This window comes from Mytilus trossulus, chromosome 8 (genome assembly GCF_036588685.1).
Source record: "Mytilus trossulus isolate FHL-02 chromosome 8, PNRI_Mtr1.1.1.hap1, whole genome shotgun sequence".
Taxonomy (NCBI): domain Eukaryota; kingdom Metazoa; phylum Mollusca; class Bivalvia; order Mytilida; family Mytilidae; genus Mytilus; species Mytilus trossulus.
The window spans coordinates 54,393,318-54,410,376 of NC_086380.1; the positions used below are offsets into that span (position 1 = coordinate 54,393,318).

Consider the following 17,059-nt stretch of genomic DNA (forward strand, 5'->3'; position numbering starts at 1 on the left):
CAATTTAAACGAGAATACTTACGGCCTTATTTATTTAAAAAAATGAACGAAAAACAAATATGTAACACATAATCAAACGACAACCACTGAATTACAGGTTCCTGACTATGGACAGGCACATACATAAATAATGTGGCGGGGTTAAACATGTTAGCGGGATCCCAACCCTCCCCCTAACCTGGGACTATGGTATAACAATACAACATAAGAACTAACTATAAAATCAGTTGAAAAGGCTTACCTCATCAGATGGACAAAAATACAAGTTGACGTGGCCGGGTACTTATAAATCCCGACACAAAAAGACACAATGAACAGATCTGAGAGTACTCGCAGTTATCTGACAGCTAGTTAAAAGCCACTAACAACTAATAAAAAACATCATGTATCTTAGACTAAACTATCAATCCGTACACATCCAACATCCAATGGATTTAGTGTAAAGACGTCATAAACAGCCAGAGAAAAACATGACCTTGTGCAATGTCAAGTTACAGGAATCGACATATTGTAGACCCATGATTATTTGATAATCTAGGACTGCATTTTTGATTATTTGATTATCTTGTTTAAAACAAATGAATACTGATTATGTGATTATATTGGCAAATAATTTGTGATTGTGTGATAAATTGAACACCCCCATGAGGGGCATCAAAGACATGTCACCTAATGCGTGCACAATTTTCAGCCCTTGCCTAGTAAATACGTACAACGTGCGTTGCTAATAAGCAGCAAATGTTATGTGATGACCAAGTATGGTTTGCTCCTGTCGGGGATCGAACCCACTACCTCCCTTACTTAACGCGAGCACATATTCTCCAAGGCGATTACCAAGCCTGGTTTGCTCGTGTCAGGGATCGAACCCACTACCTCCCTCACTTAACGCGAGCACATATCCTCGAAGGCGATTACTAAGTTTGGTTTGCTCCTGTCAGGGATCGAAACCACTACCTCCCACATTTAACGTGAGGACATATCCTCCATGACATCGGGGTAGTTTAAAAAATTTACAACAGACACCTCTTGATCTATATGAATATGTTTAAAGAAAAAAAACACTGTTCCCCTCTCACAGATTGAGAGACATTTAATCTCGTTTTTCAATTATTGTTTAGTCTTGTATAAAAAAAAAAAAGATGAGGTATGATTGCCAATGAGACCAACTATTCACCAAAGTTCACATTAACTGGATGTAACCAATTATGTGCAACCGTGTGGCCTTCAACAGTGATAAATTCCATATCGTATAATCGGCTATAAATGTCCCCGACATGAAAATATGAAACAATTCAATTTGAAGAAACTAACGGCCTAATTTATGACAAAACAATCTACGAAAAACAAAAAAGGTCCACTTTTAATGGTCGCACATTTTCTTTAAATTTTGAAACTGATATAACTTGAAAAACAAACAGTATTATTTATTTACTCACATGAAACAAACCGGGGTGTGGTATTCAGTACGTAGGAGAAACTGGACGATATTTATCTAAACGCACTCAAGAACATCTGTATCGTTTTAAAAGACCAAATACATTCAAAAGTATCATTTACCAACACCTTAAGAAGCACAACCATCCTTTTAAATATTTAGCAGTTCAACCTTTAGAAGTAGTAAATAAGCAGCCTGGTGAATCGCATTCAAAGTTTGTACGATCACGGAAAATAATTGAATTAAATTGGATTAAAAAATTACCCTCTCGGTCTAAATGATAATATCATGGGAATTGGTAATATATCTAGAACCAATTCCGTTAACATTTTGGATATAGTTTCTAAAACTGTTCGTAAAAACCGTTCTCACGGTCGTAGAACAAATCGCAATCAAAGAAAATTTCGGGCCAATCATACCAATATTTCCGACCTAATTTCTTTTTAAAAAAACAACGGCAGACATTATCTGTTAACAAAACTCTGTTCGTTACCGGTTAATAAGTTAAATAAAATTTTGGAGGATTGCAACACAATTTTTATATAGCAGTCCTAAGTATGAAATTGTTCAAATTATTATGGCATATTGTTATTCTAAATTATTTCCCAAATTGATCGCCCTGAAGATAATAAAAAACATTTTATTAAAATTAAGTATGTCAATAAAGGCTTTGATTTTGTAAATATTGCCGGTATATTTTACGACCATTCTGTTAAAGAATAAATTCCTGGATATTTTGACAATACTGAGCTACCTCTTATTTGTTATATTTACAAGAAATCTACCCGGAAATTTGTGTTTAATTATAGTCAATTGTGTAAAGATGTTACTATCAGTGAAAATACACATACTTCATGTAATTGCAGTAATTCCGAATATAATTATGGACCCATTTCCCATGTTATAACAGGAGATCTTAACATCGTTCAAGACCGAGACTCAGTAAAGGACCTAAATATCGTCCCCCGTCAATTATTAATTGGAAGTAGTGTCGTAATATCATCCACGACTCAATCCATACTTACTGTATGAAATGGATAAAAGTGGAAAAAGCTGACAACAAATCTTTGGACTCTTTTTTTAATTCAGTAATGAAGATAGTTGATATACGTATTCAACATTTTAAAGTACATTTTACTATTAACAATAACCACAATAAACCTATTTCTCGTATCAAACATAAACTAAAAGAACTAGCCAAGGAATTTGTTATTGTTTGACGTAAATTTTACATTGAGGTTCTGAAAAAGGAAACCACCAATTCACCAACATTCCGACTGACTCCATTTTCAGAAAACGAAATCTGTAACAAACCTAAACTTTTAGCCACCGCTTTACAAACAGAGTCAAATACAATGAAACTATGTATTGGCTTCCGAAGCTACACAAAACCCCTTACAAATATATATTTATTTCGTCTTCAAGCCATTGTTCAACTACTAAATTGTCTATTCTTCTTACCAGCACACTTGGTACAATTAAAAACCTTATAATAAATTGTTCGAATAAGGCCTTCGAAAATAGTGGAATAAATTACTTATGGAGTGTCAAGAACTCGTTGGATGTACTTGATAAATTGCATGCTTATATTGGTGATTTTGAATCTGTTCAAAGTTTTGATTTTTCTACCCTGTATACCACATTGCCTCACATTCTCATTAAGAAAAAATTCACACACCTAATTAAGTGGGCATTTAAAAAAACAGAATGTGAATATATATGTTCAAACTCTTTTAGGTCATTTTTTAGTAGCAATAAACAAAAAAAAATATGTTAATTTGACATGCTTTGATACTATATATGCCCTTGAATTTTTACTAGATAACATTTTTGTTCGCTTTGGGGATTCCGTCTATCTTCAGATTATCGGAATTCCAATGGAGACTAACTGTGCACCACTTATTGTGGACCTCTTTTTGTATTGTTATGAGTTACAATTTATGACAAAAATAAGCAAAGACCCATCAAAACAATATCTGATAAACAAATTTAATAATACTTTTAGATATTTGGATGATATTTTGGCTCTCAATAATGACGACTTCAGTATGTATATTAATGAAATTTATCCTGCTGAACTTACTTTAAATAAAGCTAATATTAACAATGACCACTGCCCTTTCCTCGATCTTGATATCTATATCACGAACGGAAAGCTGAATACTAAAATTAATGATAAAAGGGATGATTTTTCATTTCCTATCGTTAATTATCCGTTTTTAGATGGTGACGTTCCCTTGTCACCATCTTACGGTGTTACGATTCGCTCGTGTATGTAACAATGTTTTAGATTTTAACGAGAGAAATTTATGTATTACTGAAAAAATTATTACACTAGGGTTTTCGATATCACAAACTAGTCAAAACATTTACTAAATTTTATCATCGGTATAAAGACATCATTCGTAAATATAGCTCAACATGCAGACTTCTTATACGTTCAGGTATTTCACATCCATTTTTTTTATGGAAATATTCTTTATAAAGTACAAAGGTGTCAGTATTCACCTCAGAAACTTACAAAACCTTTGAATTGACTTACTTAGAAGGGATATAATTACGATACTGCTGTCAAGTCATTAAAGTTTGCATATTTTGGCGTTAATATCGAGTCACTGATAAGGTCTTTGCGTCGGAACTAAACACATATATTCTAAAAACAGTTGTTGGCATGACACGGGTTATGTTCTTCTCATATATGTTATGATGGTATGATACTAAACCCCTAACTGGAAGGATTGTGCCTGATGTTCATATGATGAAATCATGATTTTTCAGTCAGTTTAATTGAAGTTTGGAGCTGGCATGTCAGTTAACTGCTAGTAGTCTGTTGTTATTTATGTACTATTGTCATTTTGTTTATTTTCTTTGGTTACATCTTCTGACATCAGACTCGGACTTCTCTTGAACTGAATGTTAATGTGCGTATTGTTATGCGTTTACTTTTCTACATTGGTTAGAGGTATAGGGGGAGGGTTGAGATCTCACAAACATGTTTAACCCCGCCGCATTTTTGCGCCTGTCCCAAGTCAGAAGCCTCTGGCCTTTGTTAGTCTTGTATTATTTTAATTTTTATGAGTTTCTTGTGTACAATTTGGAAATAAGTATGGCGTTCATTATCACTGAACTAGTATATATTTGTTTAGGGGCCAGCTGAAGGACGCCTCCGGGTGCGGGAATTTCTCGCTACATTGAAGACCTGTTGGTGACCTTCTGCTGTTGTTTTTTTTTATTTGGTCGGGTTGTTGTCTCTTTGACACATTCCCCATTTCCATTCTCAATTTGATGACATACATGACCCAACGATAATTACTGAAGAATAGGCTCCTGATGTTGCATGTTGGCGGGGTTTTGCATGCTTGTGAGTACTCAACCCTCCCCTAACACAGGACAGTGGTGTAACAGCACAACATAAGAACAAACTATAAAAATCAGTTGAAAAAGGCTCAACCCATCAGATCAATACAAAGAAGAAAACCCTCAGACATAAACACAGACCGGACGTGGTAGGATATTTCGGCATCCCTCATCCGTAAGAACAAATAGCACACTAAGTATAGATCTGAAAGTACTCACGGTAACTGACAGCTATATGTAGTTAAATGCTATAACAACTATCAAACAAATTATGTTTCTGAGATTAAAATATCAATCAGTTCACATCGAACATCCAATGGATTTAGAATAAAAGACGTCATTAACAGTCAGAAAAAAAACATGACCTTGTGCAATGACAGAGGACCATCACCGTCCCAAAAAGAAAAAAATAACAATAAGGAAAGAAAAATCATTCCTTTTGTTGGAATTTTTGTGTAAATTTTCTTGTGTAAAATAGAAATATCTGAATCTAGGAAAGGACACTTATTGCTGTTAAAATTTGATTTAATTAAAGTAAATTGCTGTGGGTGAATTTCGGCAGTATAATGGTGCAACAAAATTGGTACCGTTGATTTTATTATTACCACTGGGTCGATGCCTCTGCTGGTGGACTATTAGTCCCCGAGGGTATCACCAGCCCAGTAGCCAGTACTTCGGTACTGGCATGAAAATACGGATTTTTTGTGTTATTAAAATTTGCTGTTACAAAATATTAGAAATTATTATAAATTAAGGAATGTATCTCCCTCATGCAAAGCTCTGATTCCTTTCACGAATTTGGCTATACTTTTTGGACCTTTTGGATTATAGCTCTTCATCTTTTATATAAGCTTTGGATTTCAAATATTTTGGCCACGAGCATCACTGAAGAGACATATATTGTCGTAATGCGCATCTGGTGCAACAAAATTGGTACCGTTGATTTTATTACTACCACTGGGTCGATGCCTCTGCTGGTGGACTATTAGTCCCCGAGGGTATCACCAGCCCAGTAGCCAGTACTTCGGTACTGGCATGAAAATACGGATTTTTTGTGTTATTAAAATTTACTGTTACAAAATATAATAAATTATTATAAATTAAGGAATGTATCTCCCTCATGCAAAGCTCTGATTCCTTTCACGAATTTGGCTATACTTTTTGGACCTTTTGGATTATAGCTCTTCATCTTTTATATAAGCTTTGGATTTCAAATATTTTGGCCACGAGCATCACTGAAGAGACATATATTGTCGAAATGCGCATCTGGTGCAACAAAATTGGTACCGTTGATTTTATTACTACCACTGGGTCGATGACTCTGCCGGTGGACTATTAGTCCCCGAGGGTATCACCAGCCCAGTAGCCAGTACTTCGGTACTGGCATGAAAATACGGATTTTTTGTGTTATTAAAATTTGCTGTTACAAAATATTAGAAATTATTATAAATTAAGGAATGTATCTCCCTCATGCAAAGCTCTGATTCCTTTCACGAATTTGGCTATACTTTTTGGACATTTTGGATTATAGCTCTTCATATTTTATATAAGCTTTGTATTTCAAATATTTTGGCCACGAGCATCACTGAAGAGACATATATTGTCGAAATGCGCATATGGTGCAACAAAATTGGTACCGTTGGTTTTATTAGAGAATTCTTGATTGTATAACGAAAAGTATCAATTAAGATAACAGTAAGTGTTGTTGGATTTATCAATTAAATGGAATTTAGATGGATCTTAACTAAGTTTGGCCATAAACTGTTATCTATAAAAGTACAAGAACAAGTCAAAGGGGCCCATTTGGTGCAAATAGGAATACCAACACTCTGTCGATAAACCTTACTACCGAAACGTACATAAATGTTTTCCCGGAGAAAATTCGTGGCTGAATCATCTTATCACACCTCCAGTAAGTATAGCTAGGACATTTACATTTTTCAAAAAGTACATTGTTTATCTAAACCATCCAAATACTTTTTTACACTCCAAAATGGTTAATTCCACGTTTTTAATATGTTTTATTACACAAATAATTATCAGTTCTTTGATAGTAGTTTATAGGGAATTCGTTAAAGGCACTGACATTCTAGTAGTAGAACACTTACTAGAGGCCGAGATAAAACGATATTATACTTTTTTTTGTGTAGTTTAGGTAGCCAATATATAGTGGGGACCTTCAAATGTTCAGAAGAGGCCTTAAGCTGAGCTATGGTTGTGACACGATTATTTACTATATGACTCACTGTGGAGCGTACGACCTTGAATGTATAATTTAATTCTTAATTTCCGTGGGGGATTTACGTCATGCATTGTATCGTCACATTGTTGGCTGCTTTGTCGGCCGGTACGAACACAAAACCCTCCTGATTACTTGTTTTCAATCCTAGAGATGGACGTATTACTTATTCTTTTATGTATTTAAGACCATTTGATATACTTTGTTTAAGTCTATGGTAATCTCATGATAATATAGAAAATCTTGACATGTTTTAAACTTGCATATTTAGAAAAGAAAAGATATAAGGTACGTAGAAAGTAGAATAACAAAATATCGAACTCCAAGAAAACTCAATACGGAAAGTCCCTTAACAAATGGCAAAATTAAAAATCAAACGAATGGAAAACAACTGTTGTATTCCTGACTTGATACAGACATTTTCTTAGGTAGAAACTGGTGGATTGAACATCGTATTACAGCTGAAAAGACATCTCACGTGTATGACAGTTCCGTAAAATTCCTTGTATTGACAATAATGTGTTACCAAGACAAACAGACAATAATAGGTAAAAATGTCTAAAATTCGGTATAGCAGTAAATATTGTGTTATTATCTTAATCACTATAAAAACAAACAACTATGTCAACTAAAAAAACAACCAAAATGGCATGTCAACACACTATAGACAAAGCACATGGCTAACCGTTATAGACAAAGCACATGGCTAACCGTTATAGACAAAGCACATGATTAACCGTTATAGACAAAGCACATGGCCAACCGTTATAGACAAAGCACAAGGCTAACCGTTATAGACAAAGCACATGGCTAACCGTTATAGACAAAACACATGGCTAACCGTTATAGACATGTTTTAAACTTGCATATTTAGAAATGAAAAGATATAAGGTACGTAGAAAGTAGAATAACAAAATATCGAACTCCAAGAAAACTCAATACGGAAAGTCCCTTAACAAATGGCAAAATTAAAAATCAAACGAATGGAAAACAACTGTTGTATTCCTGACTTGATACAGACATTTTCTTAGGTAGAAACTGGTGGATTGAACATCGTATTACAGCTGAAAAGACATCTCACGTGTATGACAGTTCCGTAAAATTCCTTGTATTGACAATAATGTGTTACCAAGACAAACCGACAATAATAGGTAAAAATGTCCAAAATTCGGTATAGCAGTAAATATTGTGTTATTATCTTAATCACTATAAAAACAAACAACTATGTCAACTAAAAAAACAACCAAAATGGCATGTCAACACGCTATAGACAAAGCACATGGCTAACCGTTATAGACAAAGCACATGGCTAACCGTTATAGACAAAGCACATGGCTAACCGTTATAGACAAGCACATGGCTAACCGTTATAGACAAAGCACATGGCTAACCGTTATAGACAAAGCACATGGCCAACCGTTATAGACAAAGCACATGGCTAATCGTTATAGACAAAGCACATGGCTTACCGTTATAGACAAGCACATGGCTAACCGTTATAGACAAAGCACATGGCTAACCAATATAGACAAAGCACATGGCTAACCGTTATAGACAAAGCACATGGCTAACCGCTATAGACAAAGCACATGGATAACCGTTATAGACAAGCACATGGCTAACCGTTATAGACAAAGCACATGGCTAACCGTTATAGACAAAGCACATGGCTAACCGTTTTAGACAAAGCACATGGCTAATCGTTTTAGACAAAGCACATGGCTAATCGTTATAGACAAAGCACATGGCTAACCGTTATAGACAAAGCACATGGCTAACCGTTATAGAAAAGCACATGGCTAACCGTTATAGACAAAGCACATGGCTAATCGTTATAGACAAAGCACATGGCTAACCGTTTTAGACAAAGCACAAGGCTAACCGTTATAGACAAAGCACATGGCTAACCGTTATATATAACGCACATGGCTAACCGTTATAGACAAAGCACATGGCTAACCGTTATAGACAAAGCACACAGCAAAGCACTACATGGATAAAACCAGAGGACTCCGAGTATCTGACACTATCAAAAACAGGAATATCGAACTTCCTTAATATCAAACTGAATAAAACTGTACATGTATGAATCTTTTTAATCTAAAACGATTTTCAAAAAGAACTGATATAATTAAAAAAAGCGATGTTATACTGAACTGGACTGAATTATACTAGCCACTTTTAAGAGGATAAAAAATGTATAGTCAAAGTCATGGCAAAAAAACAAAATCATCAGTCTTCAAAACACAAAACGAAAAGTAAAGACTGAGCAACACACAACCCCGCTACAAAGTGAGGGCGATCTCAGGTGCTCCAGAAGGGTAAGCAGATCCTGCTCCACATGTGAAAACAGGTAACGTCTGTCATTCCTATTCATTTATATACCGTTTTCTATGGCTTTTTGCCCCTGATAAACAAACCCGGATCCCATGTATCCCTATGAAAATCATAGAAGATACAGAAAATCTGCCAGGACACACACAATTTGAAAGTTGTTAAATTAATCCTTATAGTGTTTGAACCTACTGACGATTTTTTACACCAAAGTATATTTTTTTTCTTTGTAAAGTTTGTTAGGTGTGGGTCATGAATTCCTACACATACTCCTTAGATTCTTTATGAAACTATTGCAACAGGGTTGCTTTTGGTTTCCAGAGAACAAGACCAGTAAGTAATTTAGATGTGTTGATGCCACTTGTCTAAAAACATATCAAATAAGTGGTAAAATCGTTAAAAAAAAATCCAGATTTAATGACGCATTCCATGCGTTCAAAGGTTTTAAATGGTAAAGAAGAATTGCAGTTATGTCACATCATCGATCGATCAGGTATCACTCATTGCCAGGGGTTGTAATAATCACATAACTGGAAACGTTTAACTGATACGTTTAACAGATTATAACAATGTCCTTTTCCATACCGACCCGGGTATAATTCAGAGAATCCCATATCAGCCCTGGTTGCTAACCGATGGCTCAGATGGGTCAAGGGATGACGTTATGGGCCATAAGGAAAAGGGAATGGTCTAATCTATTGATCACCTATTATACAAATGCTTAAAAAAGTGAAGAAAAACATACTATTTGGTCAGGGACACACATTTTTTCCTCCGCAGACATTTTAATCGACGTTTACAAAATCTGCAGGAGTCGGTCTCAAAATAAAAACTTACGACTAAGATCAGTAGTCGGTTTCACAAAAGAACTTACGACTAAGATTTATCGTAAGTATACTGAATTGTTCATGACTTACGATCAATCTTAACCGTATGTTTTTTTTTGTGAAACCGACTCCAGCTCCCTCGTCCGTCATTGATAGAAACGCCACTGACGTCATTCGTAACAGAGCACACTTATCGGTTGTTTGCCTGGGCAGAACAAATCGGTGATTTTCTCCGGACAAAATTATGACTAGAACAAATCTAAGTGTATTCCATATGCAAAACATAATGTTTGCGTTACAAATATGTGATAGTACATAAAATTGAATGCACTTGTTTTGTGAAAACTATAAACGATAGTTGTTTCTACAATATTTCATGACACGATCGTCCATGTTTTTTTTAACATCATAAGCCTATATGTTTTTAATATCTTATCTACTTTTCAAGAGTGATATTTTATCACGACAGATATTGTCATGGTTACCACTTATAATGTTGACCATGGAGACAATTTCCTATCTTGTCATAATTGCACTCTATTGAATGCTATCTATTTTCGTATGATATATGCAGTGCATGGAGTTCAATACACAACTTGCACATTATATAATTTCAGAAGGAAATGTTATATATGAATAAAATAATTTCAAGTAAACGCTGTGAACAGAAATGAAGTTGTGTCCCTTTCCTTAATCATTTTTTGTCAAATAAATGATTGAACTGGTTTGTTTCTCGAAATAATACATATTTATTGATGCATGACATCAGCGATGGTTTCAATATACCGATTCGTTTTACCACTGAGGTGCAATTTTAGATAAATGAAGAGCCTTTTTGATTATCGTATACTTTGGCCAAAAATTTCAACATGTTTTAATACAATCAAAATATAATTTGGCGCTAAATGTTGAAGTCATTTTGATACACTATCAATTGTACATGTGTTTGAAAAATCATCGAACGACATCACAAATCAAAATAAACTATTATGTACAAGACAGATAACATATACAACTTTAGCTCAATCATGAGTTTGGTCTTTCTTATTGATGTTTTTCCTATATATCTTTAGATACATACTCATAAGATGCCAAATTCTGTTAAACTATCGGTTTTTGATTATCGTCAGGCTTTTATAACGTTGACAACTGTTACAAATTACGTAAAGATTGACATACGTTTTGAAATTATCCTTATCAATTCAGGTGATATTGGCACTACCTCTGTGATCTTAAAGTCAAATAAATCCTTAATATGAATATACTCTATGAGTATACAAAGAGTATATCTTTGTATACTCATATGTACAAACGCACGAGTCACCCAATAGACACACGGCCTTCAAAAATAGAGAGGTGTCTATGCTATATACGTCAAGATCAAGAATGTCTTGAGCATTAAACTATAATATAAGGTTTGGCTCCTTCCTCCTCTCCTTATTCACATGTTACCACTCATCCTTTGTAACACATGGTGCAATACAATTGGTACCGTTGATGTTGTTAATTTTAAAGTTCGCGGATCCATTGCTGATTAAGCTTAGCGAACCAAAATAGGCTTCTGCGAGTTATATTTTCCGTTAGAACAATTTATCTACTTAACTTAAACTATTGCTGTCTTAAACGTTGCATAAAATACGTAAGGATTATAATGCATGCATTAGTTTGATCATGGAATGATTAGGCATATGAAAATAGATGAGGTCTTGCTTTTTAAATTTGAACTGTTAATCAAAGAACAAAGACAACAATAATTGCTTACATCCACTTAAATTTGAACTTTTGGGAATAGTTGTCTCAATTGCAATCATATCACATCTCCTTATTTTTATATATATATTTAGAATGTTGAAAATAAGAAAAGTGTACGATGTGAATTTTATTGCAAAGGGACAACCAACGCATACGCGTACAGAATCATAGTCTCCTAAACTTCTCTAACAGTTTGGTATTGGGGAAGGCGTCTGTTTGGCTGCTTTGTACACAATCACATCTGATCTGAATGAGAAGATTCATTGAATGCAGTAACCAGCCTTAAGACCATGTAAAAACACATTTATAGCTAGCTATAAAACCAGGTTTAATTCACCATTTTCTACATTAGAAAAAGCCTGTTCAAATCAGAAATACAACAGTTGTTATCCAATCGTTTGATGTGTTTGAGCTTTTGATTTTGCCATTTGATTAGGAACTTTCCGTATTGAACTTTCCTCGGAGTTCGGTATTTTTGTGATTTTACTTTTATCTCCTATCCAGTTGTCCTTTTCGATCCTCTGTGCTAACATAACCTACTCAATTGAGTATTTGCTAAGTATGGTATCCTCTTAAATGTGGCTGAATAGTTATCAAAGGTACCAGGATTATAATTTAGTACGCCAGACGCGCGTTTCGTCTACATAAGATTCATCAGTGACGCTCATATCAAAATATTTATAAAGCCAAACAAGTAAAAAGTTGAAGAGCATTGGTGATCCAAAATTCCAAAAAGTTGTGCCAAACACGGCTAAGTTATCTATGCCTGGGATAAGAAAATCCTTAGTTTTTCCAAAAAATTAAAGTTTTGTAAACAGGAAATTTATAAAAATGACCACACTATCGATATTCATGTCAAAACCGAAATGTTGACTACTGGGCTGGTGATACGCTCGGGGACGAAACTTCCACCAGCAGTGGCATCGACCCGGTGGTGTGAATAGTTATCAAAGGTACCAGGATTATAATTTAGTACGCCAGACGCGCGTTTCGTCTACGTAAGACTCATCAGTGACGATCATATCAAAATATTTATAAAGCCAAACAAGTACAAAGTTGTAGAGCATTGAGGATCCAAAATCCAAAAAGTTGTGCCGTAAACGTCTAAGGTAATCTTTGCCTGGGATAAGAAAATCCTTAGTTTTTCGAAAAATTTTAAGTTTTGTAAACAGGAAATTTATGAAAATGACCACATTATTGATATTCATGTCAACACCGAAATGTTAACTACTGTGCTGGTGATACCCTCGGGGACGAAACGTCCACCAGCAGTGGCATCGACCCAGTGGTGTAAATAGTTATCAAAGGTACCAGGATTATAATTTAGTACGCCAGACGCGCGTTTCGTCTACATAAGACTCATCAGTGACGCTCATATCAAAGTATTTATAAAGCCAAACAAGTACAAAGTTGAAGAGCATGTGAAATGTGTTATCACTCGAAATAAGAAAGCAACTACAAGATACTTCCAGTAGTCGATAGATGAATGACAATCTGTATGATTTATTTGCCAGAAATCAGATCTATCGACGATGTGTCATTGGGAAGTATGAAATTATGGAATTTAGTATAAACAGTTTCCAATTGCTACACTTGGAACAAAAACGAATACCATGTTAACGTTACTACGCTGGTTATTCAGTGTGTACCACATTTTTATGCCGTTTATTTCTTTATAGACAGAAAAAAATATTACAGTCATTCCTTATATAAATTGGGTTAACTTCCTTTTTTTATCTATTTTTAAATAGAAAATATAACAGTATTTTCCATGACGATTCGATGTAAACTTTGATCTCGGTGACAACCTTTTAAATTTTTGAAGTGAGCAACACTTATTACTGTTCATCATATGATCCCTGTTTAGTTTGTGTCATTGAAAAGTTTACATTAAAAGATACTGCTGCATTGTGTGTGCTAGTTAGTGTTGATGGCACACTCTACATCTTTTTTCAGCAAATCTTTAGCTGAAACTACTTACCAATCTCATGTCCTTGCCAACTAATGTGTTCGTCCCTACTTTCAGTACTTATCATTCTCTTGACAAGCTCTTGAACACAACTATTGGATGGTTCAGATTCCAGCAAGATATCCTTGAACAAATGGAATGTAGGGTATGGTCGTTCAGTTAAAATATCCAGTAAAACCTTGTTACGTTCACGTTGTGTGGTTGGTTTGATAATTTCTTCTCTGTCCTCTATCATTAAAATACATCTGGAAATCAGGTTGTCGAGAACCATCTTGTCAAGTATTGTGTTATCTAATAACTTATCATAGTAACCAGTAAGGTCGTGATGTTCATGATGTTCCTGATCTGAAATTTTTAAGCTTGATTTTATCAATTATTACAGAATGACATATCCTCCAAGTTGTTTGGATTACTATGTCTGTCTTTAATTTGCAATACTCCATTTCACAACCGAAACTAACTTATTTAAGGGAATGTAATTAACAGTTATGTGTGCTATTTATTACAAACTAAATCAGTTTTAACTGCCTACCTGACCTAACATGAGAGTGAGAAAAAAAATGAAAGATTGTTAATTCACCAGTTCTTACATAAACTGCTTGTTATTTGTACATAACAGTATTTGTACGTTAATTAGATTTTATTTCATATATGTTTTGTTTGCATTTTGGTTAAAAACGTTTCGTTTTTCTATCTATATTGATAACATTTTTATCAGCAGTAGTCAGCACTTTTGTGATGACATGCAATATAATTGATACATACCTTCTTTGTAAATGTACTGTTTACAAAATGGAGAACTATCTAAAGCAATAAACTTTTTTTTACCAAGTAATTAAATGCCTAAGCCGAATTTGGCACACATCATTTTGTAATTTTCGGGTTTAAAAAGCTCCTCAAATTTGATTTTGTCTTCCAACTGTTTTGATTCAAGGGCCACTGATGAGTTTTATGTAGACGAAGCTCGCGGTCATCAACATAAGAACTCAGAAACTCAGATTTTAACCAATCAAAATACTTGATTTGGAGTTTTTGCGCTCCAAGCACTGAGTAAAGTTTTATGACCGTAGTAGGCCTGAAGTTTCACATTATAAACCAGATATCTTTGATTTGTTTTATAACCAATGTGTCGAAAAAACTGCTAGTGACCGTTTCATTCCGATCACGTATGTATTGAAAGGAAATATGATTGATATGCACATTACTTTTTTTTCTACATAAATTAAGTGTTTATAAGATGTTGAATTATTCAAAACGGTTGGGAATGTTCGGTCTTAATTCTCTCCAACTTAAATTTTTTAGTTGGCCCTTGACCTGTTTTGATTCGAGCGCCATTGTCATACCTAACTATAAGCCTGATATCTTCGAAAAGTTTTACTATTTTGGAAAAAAAAGAAATGAATGATGAAATAAATATGGATCCCACAGTTTCTCTACAATTGCATAAGCAATAAGAATGTCACATCCCATTTGTATGCCATTCAGGGATGTTTTGTATCATAAATTAAACTAGTCTGAAAGTAAGTATAATTTGCCTTTTGAACAAGCCTAGATCACGTTTTTTTTTGTGTGGGATCGCCCTACTTGATAAAGGATTTTATCTCCGAAAAATATACGTCCAAGGGTTACCATATATCTATATCCAAGACAACCAGAGTTTTGAAGAAACAAATTACCGTTACATTGAACCACAATGCACTGTAAATCGAAATCCAAGCACATTCCCACGTGTAATGCATGGATAAACATATGAAATGAATATTACCTTTCATTACACTTTTTGTGTATTTTTTTGTGGTGTCATCTTTCAGATGGGTTTTTTTCTTCTCGGATTGCTAAAACAAAAAGTAGTTGAATCACTTATTTTTACTTATTACTATTATTTTATCTTGCCGCATCGGATGAATAAACAGTGTCATTTGAAAGGAACTAACCGAATGTAAACATAACAAGAATATGCGCCCACAATAACCATACCCTGCGCATACTATATTAGTTCCATGTTAAGTTTACTGTGAAATATTGGTCAATATCGTAATAGGGCATACATATAAAAGAGTTTACCACTGACCATGTGTACACAGTTTCAAATTATTGTTAGCACAAGATTTTCTAAACAGACCTTCAATCTATACCACCTCATATCTATACATCATCTGACGTAATATAGTTCGAATATGTGTACACAGTTTCAACTAATGTGAGCTCAAGCTATCCTAAACATATCTTTAGTCTATACCTCCTCATATCTATATATCATCTGACCTCAGGATATAATTAGTTTTTGTAACACACATTATATGTTCAATCTATACTGCATTATATCTATTTATCATCTGACCTAACGATATAATTAGTTTTTGTAATCAACATTTCATGTTCAATCTATACCGCCTCATATCTATATATCATATATATCAAAATATATCATATATATCAAAATATCATTACAAAAACTAATTATATCCTGAGGTCATCAGGATATAATTAGTTTTTGTAATCAACATTATATGTTCAATCTATACCGCCTCATATTTATATATATATATCATCTCACCTGAGGATATAACTAGTTTTTTGTAATCGACATTATATGTTTAATCTATACCACCTCATATCTATATATCATCTGACCTCAGGATATAATTGGTTTTTGTAATCGACATAATATGTTCAACCTATACCGCCTCATATCTATATATCATCTGACCTCAGGATATAATTAGTTTTTGCACATCGACATTATATGTTCAATCTATACCGTCTCATATCTATATATCATCTGACCTCAGGATATAATTAGTTTTTGTAATCGACATTATATGTTTAATTTATACCGCCTCATATCTATATATCATCTGACCGCAGGATATAATTAGTTTTTGTAATCGACATTATATCTTTAATCTATATACCGCCTGATATCTATATCTATATATCATCTGACATCAGGATAGAATTAGTTTTTGTAACACAAATTATATGTTTAATCTATACTGCCTCATATCTATATATCCTCTGATCTCAGGATATAATTAGTTTTTGCACATCGACATTATATGTTCAATCAACATGATTCGAATTCTTAGTATCAATTAATGACAAAACTACATACCGTGTTTTATGCATCTTAAAATAAACAACCA

At 34.1% G+C, this 17,059-nt stretch overlaps 1 protein-coding gene across 1 annotated transcript in view; it reads right to left on the reverse strand.

Annotated features, from left to right (window-relative positions):
* The window catches only part of LOC134727769 (uncharacterized), a 65,303-nt gene that overhangs the window by 34,209 nt on the left and 14,035 nt on the right, over positions 1–17,059 (reverse strand). The window contains exons 5-6 of the mRNA XM_063592156.1: positions 15,679–15,748; positions 13,926–14,258 (exon numbers count right to left, since the gene is read on the reverse strand). Of these exons, the coding sequence (XP_063448226.1) occupies positions 13,926–14,258; positions 15,679–15,748 (403 nt within the window). The remainder of the gene's footprint in view (positions 1–13,925; positions 14,259–15,678; positions 15,749–17,059) is intronic.